This window comes from Leptosomus discolor, chromosome 1 (assembly GCF_034619465.1).
Source record: "Leptosomus discolor isolate bLepDis1 chromosome 1, bLepDis1.hap2, whole genome shotgun sequence".
NCBI lineage: Eukaryota > Metazoa > Chordata > Aves > Leptosomiformes > Leptosomidae > Leptosomus > Leptosomus discolor.
The window spans coordinates 83576672-83598487 of record NC_141391.1 but is presented as its reverse complement, the minus strand read 5'-3'; the positions used below and the strand labels follow the sequence as shown (position 1 = coordinate 83598487).

Sequence of the window (21816 nt, the reverse complement as noted above, 5' to 3'; positions counted from 1 at the left end):
CTTATAAAACTATAAAGGGATCATTTCTAAACAGTGGTTTGTGCAACTCAAAGACACTGATGACCAACAGGGTATTTTACATACTTTATTACTAATGAAAACATTCCTCAAAGACATGACTCCACTTACAACTTGCTTAGCTGCACCAAGAAGGAAATAAAGATCCTCTCTTTTTTCTTGTTGAATAGATTGAATATCTACACACCAAGTAAGAAGTTAAAATTACATCACCAGAAGTAGTAACATCCTCTTAAATACTGCTTTATGTTCTGGTGGAGTAGAAGAAATTAAATAGAAGACTTAAGAATAGCCTTGAAAAGAACTTTAAGGAATAAAAGCACATAGAATTTGTAAAAAAGCTAGACAAATAATACTTTAAAAACCCTGACCTTGAATTATAAAATACAATAGTGCTACACTGAAACCATGTATTAAAATTAGAATAACTCATAAAAGTGTACTCTGCATCTTGCACGTCAGTTTTTCTGTTTGCATTCCTGCATTAAGTTCAAGGCACAGTTTTTACATTTGTTTGTTTGTTTGCTTGTTTTTAATAAAGAAAATGATAGAAAAATACACTACTAGTAAGGCAAATATTAAAAACAGGATTAAATCCAGTATACTCAAATATCCATTATCAGGTATCTTCTGGGCATAGACCAGAAATTAGTATAACATTGTCCACTCCAATTTCTCCAGTTTTGCCCTTCCCACGTTCTGACTCAAAAGTGACCTGTCATAAGAAAAGACATATAGTAACAGTGAAAATGTAGTCTATCCAACCATTTAGCAACTCTTAATTTTAATTATTTATAATGCTGTGTCTGAGGAATGTTTTATCACACAATACAGGACTTAATGACTTAAATCCTTGCAGTTTTTAGAGTTTCTCTGTATTATTTGAACTAGACTTATAATCTTCTGCACAGATTTACAATACCAAATGGATTGCTTTAATAAGATTACTTATTTTCATTGTAAAAAGAAAATGCAAATTGAGTGAAATCCTATTATAATAATGTAGTTTTATCACAGTATGCGACGTTAATGCACTTCATTTCTTGAGAACATGACCACTGTTCATTTTTAGTCTGTTTGGATCCTTAGGTTTTGGGTGTCTACTGTATATGCATTTACTCTCTCTTGGTGGTATGTATATATATGGTATGTATACTATATAGGGAGAGTAGGTTCATTTTTGTGAATAGCATGCCTGTGTTTTTATTTTACAGTCTAATTCTTATTTATGTAAGGGTTTTTCTACATCATTCCAGCAGTGCAAAGAACCTTGCATGAGATATTAAGGAGAGATTTTGATTGCTTGTGTTAATTTGTGATCCGATGCAGGTTTTTTTACAAAATGACAGGATTACTGGCATCAGTGTCCTAACTAACTGGGGTAATTCAGTTCTGAAATTACACCAGATAATAACTTTTCTGCCTCCTAAAATGTGTGCTCCTGTTTCCCATTTCAGCTAAGCCTTTCAATTGCCAGTAAGCGGTGCCTATAAAACAGTTGGTGGAACAGTTGAGGATTAGGAAATTAGGCTGTTGTGTTGGTTATGGTAGTTGGCTTATAAACAGTGTTATACTCACACTGTTGGTTGTTTCAGCCCCCTGAAATATCTCTATTTTTCCAGTTCTCCACCTTTCATCTTTTCCTTTGTTCTGCTCCCAGACAGGAGCAGACTTTCTGTTTGCCAGGAACACTCGAAGTTTCCCCACTCTCTCGCCAGCAAGCCGGTAACTGAAAATCAAGCAGTAGCTGCTCTTTGGTTTGAGGTCGGTGAGGAGAAGTTTTAGACGCCCCATATCCTTCTTCTGCCCCACAAAAGCTGGAACTGCCATGTAGTACCCATCGCCTTGTAACCAAAAAAAAAAAAAAAAAAAAGGAAAATGCGTCTTTAATACGTTTGTGTTATTTATTAGCAAATTGAATACATATTTGCTAAGAAAATATGTAGAAGATGTGTTACTTGAATAATTCAAAATAGACAGGAGAAAAGCAGCAGGGAGTGCACTTTGCAAGGACTAAGCTTGCACTGTTGGAAGTCAGATCAGCTTACGGAGGAGATGAGTTCATATTTCACTGGCAATTACAGTCATTCTTCTTTGCACTATCTTCCAAAGGCAAAACCATCTCAGTTTTTCAAATGCAACAGCCTGAAATATGCTGTGGTACCTCTGATCAGACTGTTTCCAGTACTTGAGCTAGCTCAACGCTCTCTCCACTGTCCTCTGCAGTGATGACAAACTCATAAAGGAACTGAAAGCTTATTTCCCAAGTCCTGGAGGACCGATGAAATGACAGAGACATACAAAGTGACAAAGGGATAAAACATCTGGGCCCATAAATAAAGTCATAATCAGCAGATGTAAGTTCGGGAAAGACGGAGTAAAGGTCAGGGTAAGTTCTTCCTGGCAGTGACAGCACAGAGAAGGGACTTGGGGAAAGGGAAATATATGGAGCTGGAGAGGAAGGATCAGTAAAGAAAGACAGGGATGGAAAGACTGTGAGGGAAGAGGGAGAGAATGTCTGTGCAGGAACTGGAGCAAGTGGCCTGCAGGATCTGCAGGATCCACTGGTCCCTACTGCGGCAACTTCTGCAACATTTCCTGTGTCACAGGGGAAGAAACATCCTTTCAAACAGTCTTTTTTGAGTCACACCTTTTTATATACACCCTCACTGCAGTCACACATTGCACTCACAGAGCTTTTTCACAGGTTTTAGCAGGCCTGTTGTTGGTACCAGGTCAGGTACTGCTTGTTCCTGAGTAGCCCCCTGCCCTTGGCTTATTCTGAGGAATGCCGTCACTAGTTTGTCTTGCAGAGTTTGAGATTTCTGAGCAGTTAGCACAGTGCTGTCTAAGCCGTGTAAGTGACTACATTGCCACATCCATCAAAATGGCAGATGTGTGGTTAAATGCCCTACCAGTCCCGTAACTAGTAAGGTTTCCTTTGGCTTGTACCTTGCAATTCTGAACAGCTATATTCTAATAATTTTTCTCATCTTTTGATTCGTTTGTGTTGAAATATGTTGCTGATTACCAGTTGCCACTGGGTATTTCAAAGAAACAATTTCCACCCCCAGCATTCTCTGCCTCCTTTTTTTCCTTTATAAAGATAACCCACTGATAGGAAAGCTAATTCTTCATCCTGTTTTCCCCTCTGTCCCCTTTTTTTTTTTGGAGTGGGTGAGCCATCAAATCAAAGCATAGCTAGAGGACAGATATTTAAATACCTCTATCTCGATCAGCAGGATTCCAGTCAAAGTCATCATCAGCATCTTGTTTCCAGTCGCAGACCCCTCTACTGAAGCTGCAATCGACTGAAAAAAAAATTGGCAATGGAGGCTCAGAGATAAGAGGGGAACTATATCTTAAGTATTGATAAAAATAATTTGCTCTTTATTCACACAGTTATTAATGTATAGGTCATTCTAAAATGATCTACAATCTGAGTTCAGATAGTGTTGACCTAGATTTTTTTTTTTTTCTCAAAAAAGCAGAACTTATGTAGTAATTTATGTAGTAATTCTTTCTTTATCTCACAGGAAAATCTCTTGTGTCTTTTTACTGCTCTCCCATCTGCATGTGAGTTTATATGCTGTGACTTTTGTGTACCGAGTGCCTGCTGACCACCAGGTATAGTTGGAGGTGTTAGTTTTGAACTCAAGCATCGTAAATGGTTTGGGATCTGCCAGCTTCAGAGCTTTCCTCTCTCCATTTGTTACACTGCTGTAGCTGTAATCAGCTGAGATGCTCAAGCTCCAGTTCTATCTGCTGAAAGAGAGAAGCTGGCCTTTCATAGCAGGAATCCTTTATGTCAGCACTTGATCCTCATACTACATGGAGCTGGGAACAGTCAAAATCAGTCGACCTTTAGAGCACACTGAAAAAGCGCACACCACAGCCTTCGTGACTGTGCAGATGAAAAGCATTACACACACAAAGAAAGAAACACTGTGCAATGCAAGCATGACAGATCAGATTAAGAATAATATATCAGCCACCCGAATTTCCTCACAAAGAAGCATCCTTCTTGTTCTTTTCATGCATTTTATCATGAGACAGAGAAGTGCAGTACATGGTATTTAGAGAGCTTTACTGTATAAATCCATTGTTTCTGAAACTACTGCTTTCTGAATTGGAAAAAACCCAGTATTTTACCCTTAACGTCAGCCAGCACATCTGTCTATTTTCTTTTGGTTTATTTCATTTTCTTTAAGATTTGGAAGCATTTGTGGACTGGTTTTGGGTGAAACCCACCTTGTCCGAAAAATAATCTCAGCTACAGCCAATCCCAGCATTTCAGCTCCTCCCCAAGTGGCTAGTAACTCCTCAGGAGGATGATGCTGCTCTGTAAATGCATCAGCTCAATACAATCTCTCAGTTCCTGCTTTTGGATTCTGCTTTTTTCCATGGCTCTCATCAGCAGGTCCTTATAGTCAGCTTCATGATTCTGTCCATCACAGGGAAACTGTTTCCCACCAGAAGAGAGGAGGAGATTGCCTTTTGATCTGCTTTTGTGCTCTGCTTTGACTAGAGCTACACTGCAGCCTGTTATAGTTCCCAAAAAGCAGTGAAGTTTTCTGTTTGAAAGTGCATGAAGCAGTTTCCTAAGGCATGGCAGAAGCTTAAGTTGTGTAAATAAATTGATGAGTCTTGTACCTGGCACGCTCCCATGGCTGATTTCGCAACATTTTTTTAATGTGAGAAAGAACAGGTAATATCATCTTACTCTGATATCCACAGGACTTACTAATGGATTCAGAATTATTATAAATTCACAGCCAGGCTGTTTAAGATTCAGCGTAAATTTTAATTCAGTCTTGTTCAGGAGAAACTCCTGTTGACTTCTGACAGAGGACCAGGAGAAAAACCAAGAGAATAGGGCTGAAGGATATTGGCATGTTGCGTGCTATGCAACACTCTTCTAACATGGTTTCATTTTATAGACGAATGACTGTATTTTTTCATGACTATGAAATAAATCAAGTGAAATTCAATTGCAAGTCAAGTTTCAATGCAGGGGAACCTTCTATATGTGGCTTATAAACAGTTAAAGTATGTTTTGAAAAGGACACAAAAACAACTTCTCACATTGGAACTGGCAGAATGATTTGGGCAGATACTGTCTCTAACGCGCCCACCAAACCTTTGTTTTATGTTAAAGACTTTTAAACTGGTTCTGGCTTGGCTAATGTAAGTTGTCAAGAAAAAACCCGCAATACACAGGAAAAGAAATACTGTAGAATAAAAATAATCTACCTTTTTGTTCTGGTCTTGACACTGGAACTTTCCTCTGTGCCAGGAGAGGACCGAAGGCTGCTGCTTCTTTCACCTTGGGAACTAGGGAAAACAACTTGTCAAGTGCTGAGTCATCATGAGAACAGAAAATAGAACTTTATTCTTTTATATCAGTTGCCATCATTTATTTAAATAACTCCATGTATGTGTTTTCCACTCCACCACCAAACTCACATTCCTAACTCCAGCTAGATACTAACTCTGAATTTTAAAACTTTGTTTAAATTGCTGTTTTCCACAGCACTCAGCACTGTGCCTTCTAAGTTGTGGGCAATGCAGCTACAAGATTCACAAGGTCATAAAACATTGAATATGATCTTTCTTTGCCATGGTAATGTGCTTTCTTGCTACAAAACTTCACCTAATGATCGAAGTACCTGAACTCTACCAGACAGCGAAGATGACGACTCAATGGCTTGGCAGCACTTTGTCAACAGCAGCCTCAAAACGTGGGTAATGTCAGAGACTTTGTAAAAGCCATAAACATTGTGGGATCAAAGGCCCACAGCTCTGTATTCAGGTAAGTGATAGCTGGTGCTGCTGTAACAGAAGCCCCAGGAAATTTTTTCTCTGAAGCTGTATACTCTGCTGGGCTACACGTTCTCCTGCAAACCCGTTCAGCTCTGCTGTCTGTTGGGAAGGAAGGGTGCAGCGACTGCCCTACCTCTTCCTCATCCTCCCTGCAACAACTGGCAAGCACAGCCCGATATTTTGATAACCAGTCTTGGTGGAAACTCCCAAACAAGTTCTTTTGTAAAAATTGACATGTTGACATGCCTTGTGCCAAACTAGAAGAGCTGGTACAGCAGCACAGTCAATGAATGTGACTAAGGTGCTGGCCTAAAGGAGGTAGTTACTCAAGAAGCACTGTTGTTCAGCAGAGGCCAAGGCAAAACCTCTCTTGATGAACTACAAATATATAGAAGCTTGCAAAGTCTTATTTACTTTAAGTAATACTCTAAAATAACTGTTTTTAAAGTTCTGTGATTAAACTTCTTTAGTACTGAAGTGATTAACAGAGATGTGCACTCCCTAAAAAATAAAATTACAGTCTCAACTTCTTTGTGCAGAGCCTATGTAAGTAACTAATCACACATGAGATAAGGGGAAGATCTGCTTTCACTGGCAGAGGATTCTATCCTTTGGAGACACATACGCAGATGATACCTATGATATAGACACATACACCTATGAAAACAGGAGGAGCTTAAATGTGTCATTTCAGAGGAGGAGTGAGCAAGGATCCTTTGGATTACTGCTTACAGAAGGTGTTAGTGCAAAGCCTGACAGACTGAAGTTCACTTTTCAGCCACACCACATGGGCAGCAGCACTAAGAAAAGCTCAGACTTCCTCAACAGTGCCAGGTGATAAGACCTATGGAAATGGAAATGACTTTTCCCTACTCAGCATTGTATCGTACATGCTATTAGAAAGTCACAAATACCAAATATTTTAAAAGTCATTACTTTCACATGCACACACATTTGTTCAGAGGGGAGTTTGTTCCCATGAATTCCACAGAGCTAGGGCTTTCCAACATACTCACAGTCATAAACATCCTCAATTTTAAGAATACAGTTACAACCCACTGCAATCCAGAGCCTCCTAGCACCATAAAGACTATGCCATCTACTTAACCTTTCTTCTCCTTCAAAACTGTCAAAAATTGCTCTGTGTCTACACCAGAGAAAACACACACTAACAAAGAGGCCCTGGAGGCACTTCCAGAGGTGCTGAATTGAGCTGAGAAAGGAGACTCATGCAATCTTACGAGCTTTCTGATGAATTGCCAGGAGCATGTCCTCTCTTGTTGCCCATGCAGCTTTCCCCTCGCCCAGAACATTGCTTAAATCACCTGGATAAGATTCTTACTTAAGGCAAAGATTAATATATCTTTCTCCAAATTAATATATGTCTACATATAAAGACTTAGGAACAGGCACATAGAGACTACGTGTTAAGTTCACTGTCATGCCATAAACTTGGCCTCTTACTTTGTGAAAGAGGCTCAGGCTGTGAAAACTCTTGCCAAAATGAAGAGAACTATTAAAATATGATCAGTTCTGGAAAGAGTGGAGTGACTTAACAGAAGACAACATCTGCCAGAATGATTTATTTATTGAGTTATTGAATTACACTTGAATTCACTTGAGGGATATACATGCAGGTGTAGTGCTGCAGATGCTTCAAGTGAAGAACTGTCATGCACATAAAAAGAGCCAAGTTTTTTAGCCAAATCTATTTTTGTTTTCAATGTCAGGCATTACACTCAGGTTCTCCACTTACTGGAAGATATCAGCTGCATATTAGGAGAAACTGCGAGCTTCAGCTTACAGAAAGGTTTCCAAGAAGCCTTGCTTCTTGGAATGTGCCTACATTTTACATCAGACCATCACTGGACATAGTGAAGATCCAAAGTTTACCCCTTCCTAAGTACTAGGCAGGAGTCAGGATTGCTCTTTTCACCTCTTCTGCTGTGAATTGGTGCTTGTAGAAAGGCAGGCCTCATCTCATGTTCCCTAAGAACATACTTTCACCAACAAAAGCTCACATATGCCCCACTTTAGGCACAGCAGGGTCTACCCTTCTTTCTGCACTGCTTGTACCCACCCATCTACTTACCTGCAGCACTAGCTACTATGTAATCTCTACATATAAAACCCTTCATATCATGGTGCTACACATTCTTAACTGTTGATGTCATCATGATACTCTTATGAGGTAAGATGGCTTGATCTTATGAGCAGGAACTAGTGGCAGAGAGAACTAATGCCCAGGTCTTCGCAAGTACCTGTGTAAATAACTAGCAACAATTTCTGTAGGAGTTGTGTCTGTGAATGTCTATAATGAGCTGAGCAGAAGTAAATTAGTGACGTTCGGGTCCTGAGAACAGCCACCTTGTTGCTGACACAGGTTCTTGCATCTGCGACATAAATCTGAGTATTGCCTCTGTTCTGAAGAGAAGGAATCTCTTTGAGACCTGTTAGATGTAGTTCGTCAACCGTGTTACAGATCAGGAACTACAGCAAGGAAAGAGGCTTTCTGCAAAATAGAACAGCCCCAGCCAGCTCTATCTGGCTGAAAGTACTTCCCTAAAATGTAAGGACTCACATAAAACAACTCTGACACTACTGAGGATGTCTCCAGTCATGGAAACTGTTCTGTTCTTACCAATAACCTCAGAAAATGAGAAAGTAATGCTGAAAAGAAGCATTGAGACATTATTCTAGTATAAACATGCCTAAATAGAGTGCCATGAAGGGGATTTAGAAAGAAATGTATACATGAAAGTAGAATTACACTGTAAAAACACCAGGCTTACAGGGAGTGCTGCGCATAATGAAATAGATGAGGTTTGAGAGCCACCTCCTAGCCATCTGAGGACCTTTAGATAGCCAAGGAAAGAAAGATAACAGACTGCCGCTAAAAGATATAGCAAAAGATCTAGTTAGGTTCAAGCATATCCTTTCGTACAGTGCACAGCAGTGTCCTCCTAGAAGCGCAGGCAGACACCAGTTCACTCTGTCTGTGTTAGTACTGGTCTGCCAGTTGCACCAACTACATGACTTCTTGTTTGGAGCTGGCTTGCACCTGGCTTCCTTGGAGCACAACTGGAGTGAGCTCAGGTCCGCCTGAAAAGTATGACATAGATAGACCCTCAAGCCAGTCTGTAAGTCAAATAAGGGTCAACGAGATCACAAAAGCAATAGGAAGCTTCAGGAGCACATCTGGAAAAGCACTGCTTGGACTATGCTGTGATATTAAAAGGTTCAAAGTAAAAGAAAAAAAAAAAGAATCTGAAACCCCAAACCCAACAAGCAGAAGCTCAGTAGAATAGGTCTGTGGAGCACTGTTTTATGGGCACCCTTCAGAAACAGTACAAAAGCACTGTAAGTGACTGGTAAGTGACTCTGTTGCTAAAGGAGCTTACTGAAAACACTGATAGATTTTCTGTTACATGCACTTGGTTTCAACTCTCTGCTTTGTCAACTGCTGTATATGAAACGACTTACAGAGCATTTGGAAATCACATTTTTATCTGAAAAAATATGGCTTGGTTTATAGCCTGGAAGTAATTTTCTGTTTGTCTGCAGTAATGCATGTGCTATCCTAAAAGCTTTAATTCCTTTTTTTTTTCTCCTGTTAGTGGGACTGTACTTCTTATAAATCATCTGTGGCATCACATTGAGCTCTTGCTGATGCAGCTATACGGGAAGAACAGATATATAGCAGAATAAAAGTGCCCATGTATTGAAGTGTGCTAGTTGTGGGCAATGTGGTGTAATTTTAGTTCTTGTTATGGCTGTTTGATTTTTCTCTCCCCCGGAAAATGCCTGTTCCTGGTTTCACCTAGGTAGTCCAGTTAGTCTAAATGCAAAAATAACACACAAAATTTGAGAAAAGTAACACTATCGGTAATTCTAACATGTAGAATTCTACAGTGCCTGAAACTGCAGCATGTGTGAACTCTCACAAAAATGGTACTCGCTGGTGTTCAAAGCCCATAAAAAAACCCCAGAAAACCGGAGTGGCCACTGTAAAAAAATCAAGCAGAATATAAGAGGTAGTAAAATAAAGACTTCCTATATACACAGCCCATCACTATGTCGGACTCAAAGGAGCCTGCCATGTCTCTGCTACCACATCCTCCTCTGAAAGAATTACATTTGCCAGATGTCTGACATCTTTTGAGCCTTTCATCTATAGCTGTGGACTGAGCTGCGGTCTGAGCATTATTTGATCACACAGTGGTCTAATTATCAGAAAAGAAAAGGATTAAGAGCAAACATCCTGATTGACTGAGAGAGTGCTCTTGTTCAGAATTAAGAGCCTAGAACCCATAAGGCAAACAGTCCACTTTTAGTATTGCCAAATAAACCAGAAACCCAAAACCTCTTTATCGTTCCTGGTGCTATCGAAGGAAGGGCCTCTGTAATTAATGTAGCTGACTGCATGATACTATGGGAGTGTTTTAAGCACAATATGAGTTTCACAAAAGATAAAGTACAGAATATGGAATTTAGCTGCAGTTGGCAATACCATTCTGCATTACGAATGGTACATGAAAAGCACTGAAACGTTAGAAAATGACAGAATTAAGGTTGTGCACTTTAAGTTCACCTCTAGCTTGAGCATAGCATCTGTACAGACATTGCTTATATAACCAAGCACTTTGGTCCACCTCTCTGTGTCGTCTTCCATGTACAGAAAGGACATTTCTCACACAGTAAGGAGCTTTCCAATACTTTGGTTTACTCTCATTTTCTATACATCTGCAATTTTTGCAATCAATAGGACAGAGTTCTATTTACCAAACTGCACCTTTCACAGCAGGGCAGGTCCTTCCTTCACATTGAACAAGGTAAGGATCCTACGGCAAATAGTCATTTAAAGTCATTACAGACTGCATCACAAGGCATAAAAATATAAGAAGAAAAAGTGAAGTTTTCACAGGTGACCTTAATTTGGACATTTCTTAAATGTTGGGGGTTTCACTTTGCTATCTTTTATTACTGTGTTTTTAAAAAATTCTGAGTAGTGATTTTGACGAAGATCCTGTATTTTGATAGTTGGCCTGTTTTAATAATGTCAATCTCCATATAATAATTCTTTTTTTCCCTACAGTATTTTTCTGTGGCTCCCTAGATATTTATTATGTAGTAAAACTACTATGATAAAATAATACATAAGTTTAAAAATAGTAATTAGGATCTCTGAAAAGTGTGACCTATCCATTTTTCCTAATTAACTACTCTTCCTGGAAGAAACCCAATACCGATATTAATAATACAAAAGGCAGATGCTATGTGAATACTTGAGGAGATTATATGGAGGAACTTAATGTGTTAGTAAAGCAATCACTGCTGAATAGACATTAGCAACAGAGGAAAAAAAACAATGTGTAAATTTATGAGCTGTAAATTTGAGCTAAACATATACTCCAAAGGATCATTCAGTATCATTAAAAATGAAAGTGTTTTTAAAGCCAAATGTTCAAGCAATTAAGTGCTTAAATCGCGACTGAATTATTAGAATAACAAAGATCAAGTATAGCACATGGAAATCTAAAAGGAAAGGAAACACAGTTAACATATGCAACCCACCCTGAAAGAAAAATGCAAATGGCACAATGTCCCGAGTCCTACACATAGCTGGCATCAAACAAGAAAGCCATAAATAATACAGAGTTCACTTAATGAAACTACATCTTGGGGATACTAGTATCCCTGTGTCAAAAAGCACACCAACCTTCTGCCAGTATCCCCTGGCAAAAAAATCTGTCCGGCATGTTCAGCATATAAATCCCTTATATTAATAATGGAAAGTTCCAGCCAAATATGACTGGAACAAAGACAGTATAGGCAAAAATACAGATAAAATTCAGTGCTTTAATACTTTCAAGCAACAATATTCATTGTCACTGCTGTCAGTTGCAGTGGCAATTTTGTAGAGACAAGTAGTCTCGGCCTAGCCCAGGTATATGGTGTTTGAATGTCCCGGTTTGGCTGAGAACGTCCTTGAAAAAGAGACTCACCAAACATCATGACAAAAATCTCTTATGTATCTTTTGGCTTTTCCTAGGGACAAAGGATTTTCCCTGTGTGCCCTCACTCAAACTGAAATCTGGAAAATGAATGCATTCCAAATAGTGTGGCACTGACTACTCAACAGGAAGGTTACATGATCCACCCTTTGCAATTGCATCAGGCCATGTAGCCAACTACAGGAGAGCATGTTCCCCTTGTATCACCAGGCACAGAGAGCAGAGCTCTATCTCCTTTTAACCAAAAAAGATGGTGACCCTATGCTAGAGGCCAAATTTCTGGCAATCCTTCCTGACCTCTCCAAGCAGGTTACAGAAGAAACCTGTTGAGATTCTGAGCTACCTCCCTCCATCCAACCATCCATCCATCCATCCATCCCAGAAAGGCAGAAAGGAGCAGGAGACTGACTTGGATGATTTTTTTTCTATCAGGTTGCCTTGTCTCACAATTGAGGAAACAGAAAAGCCCACAGTCCTTCACGACACGAAATTTTGAATAAATGTATCTATAACTAACAATAGTATTACTTATAAATATTTAATTGACTATTTACAATAACTATTAACAGAACCTACTAGTACCACGCCCCTAAAAGTGCTAGACTAGCAATATTGCAATTCTGTTTGGAAAGAAAAACTTTTGTCCCTACAGAAATCACAGCTTCAGGGAAGCACAGTTTTGCCAAGGGTAAATATCCCTTCAGGTTCCACTAGTATGTTTCAGTTCATTAGTCAATCTTTTTGAGTCCTTCCCAGTCTAACCACATTTAGCTGAACATACCTGGTGCTACCAGTGCTGGTAAATTCACAGCATTTTCTTGGCACACACAAGCTCCCCATCAACTTACCTTCCTGAAGAAGCCCGAGTACCTGAGAACCCAGTCTTAACAAAAGTCGTCATATACATTGCAACTGTCTTCTGCTCACTTTCTCCATACTTCCTGCAAAATTATGTCTAGCTTTGGATTAATTAGCATAACTGGGCAGAGTTATGTCCTTCTTTAGGATAGTATTTTAGTGGAAATGTGTGTGAAATAGAATTCCCTAATTGTAAAAGTATAAGATTGTCCATCAGAAGATCTGGGTTTTACTGCTTCTTGTGAGAGAACAGAGGCAAGTCACTTAATCATTTGCTCTGAGACTCTTAAATGCATTTGACAGTACCAGTATGGTAAGGCTGAACCCCAAGGGCAGCTTGCCGTCCAGTGAAAACTTCAACCCCAATTTGCCTTCAGCTCCTGCACCTGCTGCCTCTTTTAGGTAAGTGGTTTATGAAGGGATCCTTAGAAGATGGATAGGAAGTGGCATAAGCTTGTCAGGAGTGGAAGGCTGAGTGAAGAGATAGGCTAAGGCTTAGTGATGAATTTGGTGTGGCTGGCCAGAGAAAGAGTGGCATCTTGAGCTCAGGATCCTCAACTTTGGAGTCATGGCACCATTAGCCAACAACTTTTCACCATTTGGTCCAGTTAGAAGCTGACATGCAGAACGGTGTTTTTGTATGTGGCTAGGTGGCAGCTGTTTTGATACTTTGGAAATATCACTGATTCCTGAATTGTGATCTTGTATGCTTACAGCACCAGAGAGGCATCTAAGCATCTTCCAGGGTGCAGGTCTACACATGCTGGATACCACTATTTTCTAAACTGCTTTGAAATGCTCAGTTGAAAGTATAAAACGAATCACAGAACCATGTAGGTTGGAAGGGACATCTGCAGGTCACCTAGTCTGACCTCCTGATCAGGAGGTTGCTCAAGGCCCAGCTCAGTCATATTATGAACATCTCCAAGGATGGATATTTCACAACCTCTCTGCATACCTGTACCAATTTTTACAACTCCATGATAACATACTCCTTTTATTATTATATCTAATCAGAATTTTAATTGTTACAACTTGTATTCATTACTTCTTTTCCTATTGCTGTATATTTTCAAGAGTCTGACTGTGCCTTCTCTATAGCCTTCAATTAGATAGCTGAAGACAGCTATAAGATCTCCCCTTAGCTTTCTCCTCTTAAGGCTGGAAAAAAGTTAACTTTCAGCCTCTCCTCATACACCCTGTTCTCCAGGATCCTGACCTTGGTGGACTCTTGCCAGTATGTCCTCATCTGTCTTGTCATGGAGAGGGCCACGGCACTTCACATGTGGTCTCACAAGTGCCAAACAGAGGGGAAGATCCACTTCCCTCTTTCTGCAAAGCTTCTTCCTAAGCAATCATCCCATATCTGTAATGTTGCATGAGGCTTTTCTCTCCCTTTGCATTTGCTTTTGTTGAACTTCATAATGTCAGTCCGTTTCCACAGCCTGGCCACGTCCCTCTTAATAGCAGCGCTGCCCTTTAGCGTATGGGTCGCTCTCCCTCCTTTGGTATTGTCAGCAACTTGAAACGTGCCATAAGCACACTCTGTAAATATTTGCAGGAAGGGAGGAGGTTGGTGAACAAAGACCTGACTACACTCTGTTTATCAGCTCACTAGCATAATTTGGGGAAGCAATATTAGTCTGTATCCTTAGCCTGAACTGAAACAGGCCAATTACCACTGAAAACACCCAAAAAAGCAATTTTAGGAGAAGTGTGCCTTTGGCAAAGAAGCTTGTATTCTCAAACGTATTTAGGTGAATAATCATATTTTTTCTTGGCTTTCTTATGGTAGCAATATTACAGACCATTTTTTTCTAGATGAAAATGATATTTCCTTTAAAAAAATTATACTTTTGTGTCTTTTCAAATCAAATAGCAACAATTTAAATGCTAATTTAAACTTCATTTGTGTTCATTTCTATCACTATGAAATACAGTGCATAACTGTAATTACTGTGGGATAGTATTCATTAATTTTCTGTACTTTGGGAAAGAGAAAGTATAATGAATAAACTATTAGCAAGGTGTATTTTTCATATTACATGTTTTTGCCACTAGCTTGAAGAATATTTGACTGAGCCAGATGTACTAAAAACCAATTAAAATACATTTGAAAACTTTAAAGAACAAAGCAATAATTTGCATAGCATACAGGATAATAGCTGGAAGGAAACATCTGAAAGCAGACTGAGGAAACCTATGTCAATCTTCCTGATTGTCCTGGTTTGAGCTAGAATAGAACCAATTCTCCATTCAGTGATTTTACTTTTCAGTTAAGTCTCTTCTGAGTAACTGCACTTTCTGAAGTTACGGCATGTTTTTCCAGACAGTGCCTGCTTCTGGCAGTGACAGCGCTTGATGTTTATAGTTACTACCAGGGAACGGCATGCAGAAAGGCTCTTGCTCATACTTGCTCCTATAGCAACCAAGGTCACTGCGAAATCTTGTGTGCCATGTTGGGGTGCCACAAGTAAAGGGGTCGTAAGCATGTAAAAAGGTCGCACCTGCAGGGAGGGACAGACAGGACAGGTGACCCCAAACTGACCACCTAAGTATTCCATCCCATATACGTCATATTCAGTATAAAGCTGAGGGATCACAAGAGTCAAGCCCCCTTCTTCGATGGCCGACATCTGAGGAGGACTCTATCCGTTCTGTCTTCGATCCCCACCCCTGTGGGGGGATCAAAGTTCTCTGGATGCTGACTGCAGTCTGGGACTTGCCCATCAGTGGTGATGTATGGTCTTTAGGGGCATTGTGTATGATACTGGGTTTGTATATATTTATTTATTTTCTTGTTAATATTATTATATTTTTTAAATTTTTATTGTTTTATTAAAGCTGGTTTAGTTTTTTTTTCCAACCCGTAAGTCTCTTTCACTTATTCCTTTTACCCTTCTGGGAAGGGAGAGGGGTTAACAGAGAGCATATGTCATTCGTTAGAGGCCAGCCCAGCCTCAACCCTTGACACTAATAAATCACTAATGTCAGAAACTGAGGAAGACTCCTGCTCAAATACCACCAAATGGACTAAATTTGAGAGTGTCCATTAAGATAAACTCTCACAATTAAACAAAAGGGATAAAAACATCCCCACTATGATTCACATCATAGTTATTTTTCTGTTGAGAATAGCATGAACAACAGCGGTGCCTATTATACGGTCTATATAATATGAAACACAAGGACACCAAAGTCTATGTTTTCCCTCTGAACAATGAACACCACTTAAGATGATGAGTATGCCCAACATGAACCAAAGCTAATCATTGTCTTACTCATAATGAAGCAGCATAGTGTCTTGTTTTGCTGAGGCTTCTGTTCACGGAAAATGGGGAGAAGCTAAGAGCTATGTCTAAGCTGCTCTGAAAGCACAGCCCGCAGAGTGCTTGTCAGGATGGTGCACTCCCTCTCTGCTCACATTGAATGCAGACAGATTCCCCTAAAAGGGAGATTCAGCATCTTTAGTCTCACCAGTAGGTATGTTAGGTTGCTTTTCATTTTCTACAAGTAAATTCTGATAAAATGGCTGTAATGTTTTGTGATGATTTTGTTAGTGTTTATATGTATTTTGAAATCAGGTTTAAAAAAAAAAATGAAGAAACTTACAAAAGACATCTCCTCTAAGGCTTTGCTCATGGTCAATTTGATTCTCAAAATCTTCCTCCTCCTCTTTGTCTGACTCTTCTGCCTCCCCTTCTGCAGCAGCTTCAGTTTCTTTCTCTTCCTCACTGTAGCTCCCACCAAGCTCAATACCACCTTCATAGTCCAATAACTGCAAGTGGGTCTTAGAAGACGGTGTCACGGCTGCTTCTGGGATCACATTCTTGATTGTTTCATGCTTTTTCACGCTGTTTTTATGTGCAAGAAGTTTCTTAATTTTGTCCTTAGCTGTTCCAGTGATTCTTGCAATTTCCTTCACTGACTTTTCAGGGATAACTAGAACCAAGAAGAAAATATTAAATATTCACCTAGGGAATTATTCAGCAATGACAACATTTATAAATGGCACCATAGTGTCCTTTACAATGTTCAGAGACCTATACAGCCAAATACTCTACTGTGAGACGTAAGCTCAGCTCTGCACAGCACTGAATACACGTGCCTGTGTTTAGCTCTGTTATATAGTTTGAGTTACCGTGAAAAGACCAGAGTGACCTTTTGTCATAACCTCATTTGAACTCCTGTGTGACAAAGGCCATAGAGCCCTTTACATTAATTATTTTTACACTGGAGCTTGGTTAAAATAATTATCCTTCTTCCATTTGTGGATTACTAAAAACTGTCCATGGAGGTATGATTCTCTGCGTAACGAATGGCAGCCTACTAGCAATAAGCATTTTTCTTAGCTATCTTTTGTGAACTTCTCTGGCCTAAGTTTCCTTGCACGACAGGCTGAAAGCCACTGAAACGGATTGTATTTTGAGAGGAGATACATCAAGCTGCTCTGTCACATTTTATTTAGCTCTAAGGGATATTTAGTTCTACAGAGTATAAACACCAAAAATTCAGAGAGGCATCCAAGAATGACAAATTATTATCTTCTTGCAGTTCCAAGGTGGACTAAATCATAAATGTAAAATTTCCTAAGATTTTTACTATTTTATGATTCCTCTTGGCTACAAAATACTACCAGGATAACCAGCCTCATAGTATCTTGCAACTTTGGATTCTGCTCAGAAACACAAAGGCTGCCAGAAATGAAAAACTTAAGAGTGGGGTAAAAGTCAATTGAGATTGCTCAAATCTGTAAAACAAAAGAAAAAAATCTGAATTTGTGGGTTTCCCTATTATGAAGTATAACGATATCAAATATACTCTATATCCAGGCAAAAACTTCAAAACATTCATCGGTAAGAGGACATTTTTACATTTATATGGCAGCCCTGATTTTCAAATCATGCTTTCCTCATCAATGTATTGAGTTTGAAGACACAAGCCTTTTATTTCTTTTAGAATTCAATGTTTGGATGCTTGAATGAGGGACATTTTTCATAGGAACCCATTTGAAGATACGTTTCTAGGGATGTGGGGAGGCAGGATTGATGTTCCACCAGTGGTGGGACTGAGTAGCAGCACAAAGGGCTCCTCTGAGACAGAATGTTGACCAGCTGTTCTCCATATTTTCTTAAGATAGGAAAATTATCAGTTTACATGAAATGAGGAGAGATTTTAGTTACATATTAAGAAAAACTTTCTTACTATCCTTGCTATATGATAGCAAAACACAGGAGCAAGCTACTGAGATTATTTGAAGAGAATCACTAGAAGTTTTAAAAAACTGTTAGGCTACCATCTGTCATTAATATGCTGGATATGATCTGCCTCAAAGCAAAAGAACAGACTAACCGATCTTTTTTAGTCCCTTCCAGATGTACTCTTCTGTCATCTGGCAAAGACTGATGTCTCTTTGTGCTGATGGACAAGTCATAACCGAGGGTTAAAGCCAGGACTACTTTGGATCAGTTTGTTCAAGGTACGTGTACAGTACAAAGCAAATTCAATGGAGAAATTATGGCAATACTGCAGGTATTGCTTTTTATCAGCAACATCAGTTGTTGCTCAGCATCAGTCGAGGAACACCACTGTGCCAAAACTAGATCTGGAAGGGTTTGTGTGACAAATACACAGGTTTTAGAGAAGACATAAATCTGAGGAATTCTCGTTTATGCAATGATCCCATCCCACCACAAGGATTCTACCAGAGTTAACCAAGTCCCTACCTGTCATAGTACCAGAGCTACTGAGGAAGAGAGTGTCCTTGGGATTTAAAGTCCATGGCAATGGACTTTGAGGCTTGAGACAATGAGGCTTTTGAATCAACTCAGGATTTCACATGACCAGTCAGTATGAAATTATATACTCAGCCCTCTAGTGTTGGCCACAGTCTGAATCTGTGTGGATGAGGAAGAAGGACTGGTAAGTAGGGTATCACAACCATGTCATAAACTACTGACAGCCTTCTGCAGTCTGAGTCCTTCATGTGAACTGCCTAGGAAATAATGAGAGCTGAGCAGTTCCAGTGTGCTGTATAAAAGCTCTTCCATAGATGGAGGCTATTTCCTCCAATGGGTCAGAATAGCCTTATATACTTCTTCCCATCTTTGAGTCTTGATCAGTATCAATGCTGCTGTGCCTACAGTCTTTTTGGATTGCAAATGGTCAGAGAAGTAATCTATTTTTATTTCCCTCTGCTTTTGCTGTCTAGGGATTGCATTATTAGGGCAAGAATATGTTTCTATTTTGCTCCTCACATTGTAATAACAAAAACTTTATAGTAGTATTTCGGGATAGATGGACTGGACTTGTAACCTTGGGTAGCGCCTTTTTCTGTATGTTTCTTTTCACAGAAAAACACCAGAATTAAAAAACACTAGTTAATTAAATAGAACTGTAGTCTAGTAGGAAAAGGGGAAGGCTCCCTGAATTTATATTCACTTCTGGAAAATACAACCCTATGACTGTGAATTTACCACAGTTTACTTATGGCAAATGCAACTAAGTGGTATTTAGTATCCCAGGAACAGAATCAGACTCTCTTGGTGTGCTCACTGGAGCATTCAGGTTTTTTGTGGCTGCAGTTGGAGGTATAAAGTAAACGGATGCCAATTAAAAAAAATAAATTTGATGATTTTGTTTTTCTTTTCCTTTGGGTAAAACGTGTAGCCTTGCTTGTTGGATACTTGCAAGTAAATTCTTTACTAATACTTCACTAAGTGAGTCTTTCTTCTGGAGGATGATTTCATGAGGGATGTAAGGTCCCCTGGGTCTAAACTCAGAAGGCAGCAATAAAAATTAACAGAAAGCTTCATTCCAAATAAATTTCCTCTTCACAATCAGTAACAAGAAACTTCAGTCTGTTAATAAAGAGGCTATGGAGATTTTCAAGCCAGGATGACTGCTCAGCAGACCTGAACATCTGCTTTTAGTTTCTGCTTTGAAGTCTTCCTAGTGAAATGAAAAATTCTTACAGCTCAACATAACAACCTCTGTGGTGTCAGAAAACCAATCTCCTTGTACGTGCAAAACTAAGCAGTGCAGAAAATCAACTGTCAGGAGCGACAAAAATAGGGGAGTGAAAGTGTATAAATCCCCATGTGCTTGCAGACTCCAGTTTGCTGCTGCAATATGAAAATCTCATGCTCATGGGGACAAAGCAGGACTAGACACCAAGCATATTTTAGGATATATCACTAGTATCTTTCCAATCTGCAATCCAGAGGTGTGGATTTAAGGCTTTTTATGTCTACCCATAAATTGCAGGAGGAATAATCCAGTGTAAGGATAGACCGCCTTAAACTCAGTCTATTCTGTTGAATTCGCCACCTGTGGACTTGCCTGAATGAACAGCTCACCTTCTCTGACAATCTGGGCTGCCACAGCTGAGGCAGTGATTTTTCAGGACTCTTCGACCCAAGACATGTATATAAATGTACAGGTGTTGCTCACAAACATTTGTGCATTTATCCATCCACAGGACTCCATAGAGAATTTTGGAAAGTGAAAAGAAATGTAGCGCGTTTCATCCCAGCTCTTCTTTATGTACCTTCCACCAGGAAGCATGTAGATTAATGCCTCCTGCTCTTATACAGTTTGTGTTTATTGCCCCAGTATGAAAATATCTCAGCTTTCAAAGGTATTTTATTTCTTTGAATTAAAGTGAATTAAAGCAAGAGGTGGAAAAACAAAGGCAAATGGTGGCTGAGGGCTAAAAGTAAATCTTTTCTGTCATCAGTTGCTGTACAAGATTGTAAGACCACAGAAATGGCTGGGTGTAGGATGTCTAATGATCAAGTTGTGAAAGGTGAGTTGGAAAAAATATAGAGAGAACAGATGCCAACCCCCTGTCTCTGTGTTGTGTTGTGTAAAGTGAAATACTCAGGGGATGAGACAGGAGAGGGACAGTGATCCGTTTTCCTCCCACACACCTGTGACTGCAGCTGGCGCTGGCTGGGGCTCCGAACATAAGGGGACTGGAATAGGAGACAGCTTGCTCTGCCCGCCAGCAGACACCCCACTGCTTCTACCTTCACACCTAGCAATATATTTAAAAACCTGCTGAGAGAGAAGCCTAGGAGATTGGCTTACAAATACTTTTGTAGCTCCCTTTGTAGCTTCTGTATATAAAAGTTGGAGAGGGGATGAGGGATACAGATAACGATTTACCATGTTCAGGGGGAGTCTGTAGATGTGAGTAAAGATTAGATCAGCACGACATAGTTTCAGAAATCATTCTAAAAGTTCTCAACCTCTTTTAGATAGTCTTAAGAGAGTCTGAAAGCTTTCATAGATAGGTTAAAACACAGATTCTAGACTATTATTCTCTTTTAAACACCATGGAATATCATCTACCAATATATATTCCTAGCCCGTTTCATTTCTTAAATTTTTATAATCTTATTTAGGTAAGGATGCTTTGAGAAATCAGGGCAAGTTCGTCACACTGGACTGTGCTTAATACACGACTACACCAGACAGCAATGCTTCCAGTAGGAAATGAGGGCTGACAAAAACCTAAGTGTTATTCATTAAAGAATGACAGCAGTATTTGGCTCCGTGCTGAATTGAACCAGTGATACGACCAGAATTGCTTTGAAATTTTATTATGTCAAACCCAACTTTTCTCAGGACTAGCAAGTTTATAAGAAAGCAAAATCATATATGGGGTTTAGGGGTTACCCTATGAGCAAAAAAGGAACGTGAGTAGTACAAGTAGCACAGAGACAGTTGGCATGACTTTGCATCACCACTTAGATATCCAGCAAAGCATAATGAAGAATAGTAACCTCTGCCTCCAATCGGGCAACAAGAGTGTTGTTGTTGAGCTCCTCAGATTGATGTCTGAAGGTTGTAGGCTTTAGGTTAGTTCTGCTTTTTCCTGCTATTTTGTAGTTTCCTACCAAAAAAGTGAATCAAGAATAGGTTCATTTTCCCCCCAGGAATCTTAATTGCTTATGGAACCTTGTGAGACTCTATTTTAAATAAAACCTGAAATACACATAGGAGAATGTGGTGAGGGAAGTGTGGTTTTCAATGCACAATAGGAAATCAGGAAACGCATGAACCTGAGAACAGCAACAGATTGCAGCAAGATAGAGGC

At 39.5% G+C, this 21816-nt stretch overlaps 1 protein-coding gene across 1 annotated transcript in view; it reads right to left on the bottom strand.

The window, feature by feature from the left end:
* Positions 1–637: 637 nt before the first annotated feature.
* Positions 638–21816, bottom strand: part of EGFL6 (EGF like domain multiple 6) — a 44536-nt gene continuing 23357 nt past the window's right edge. The window contains exons 8-12 of the mRNA XM_086461857.1: positions 16326–16655; positions 5272–5352; positions 3243–3329; positions 1597–1862; positions 638–733 (exon numbers count right to left, since the gene is read on the bottom strand). Of these exons, the coding sequence (XP_086317983.1) occupies positions 638–733; positions 1597–1862; positions 3243–3329; positions 5272–5352; positions 16326–16655 (860 nt within the window). The remainder of the gene's footprint in view (positions 734–1596; positions 1863–3242; positions 3330–5271; positions 5353–16325; positions 16656–21816) is intronic.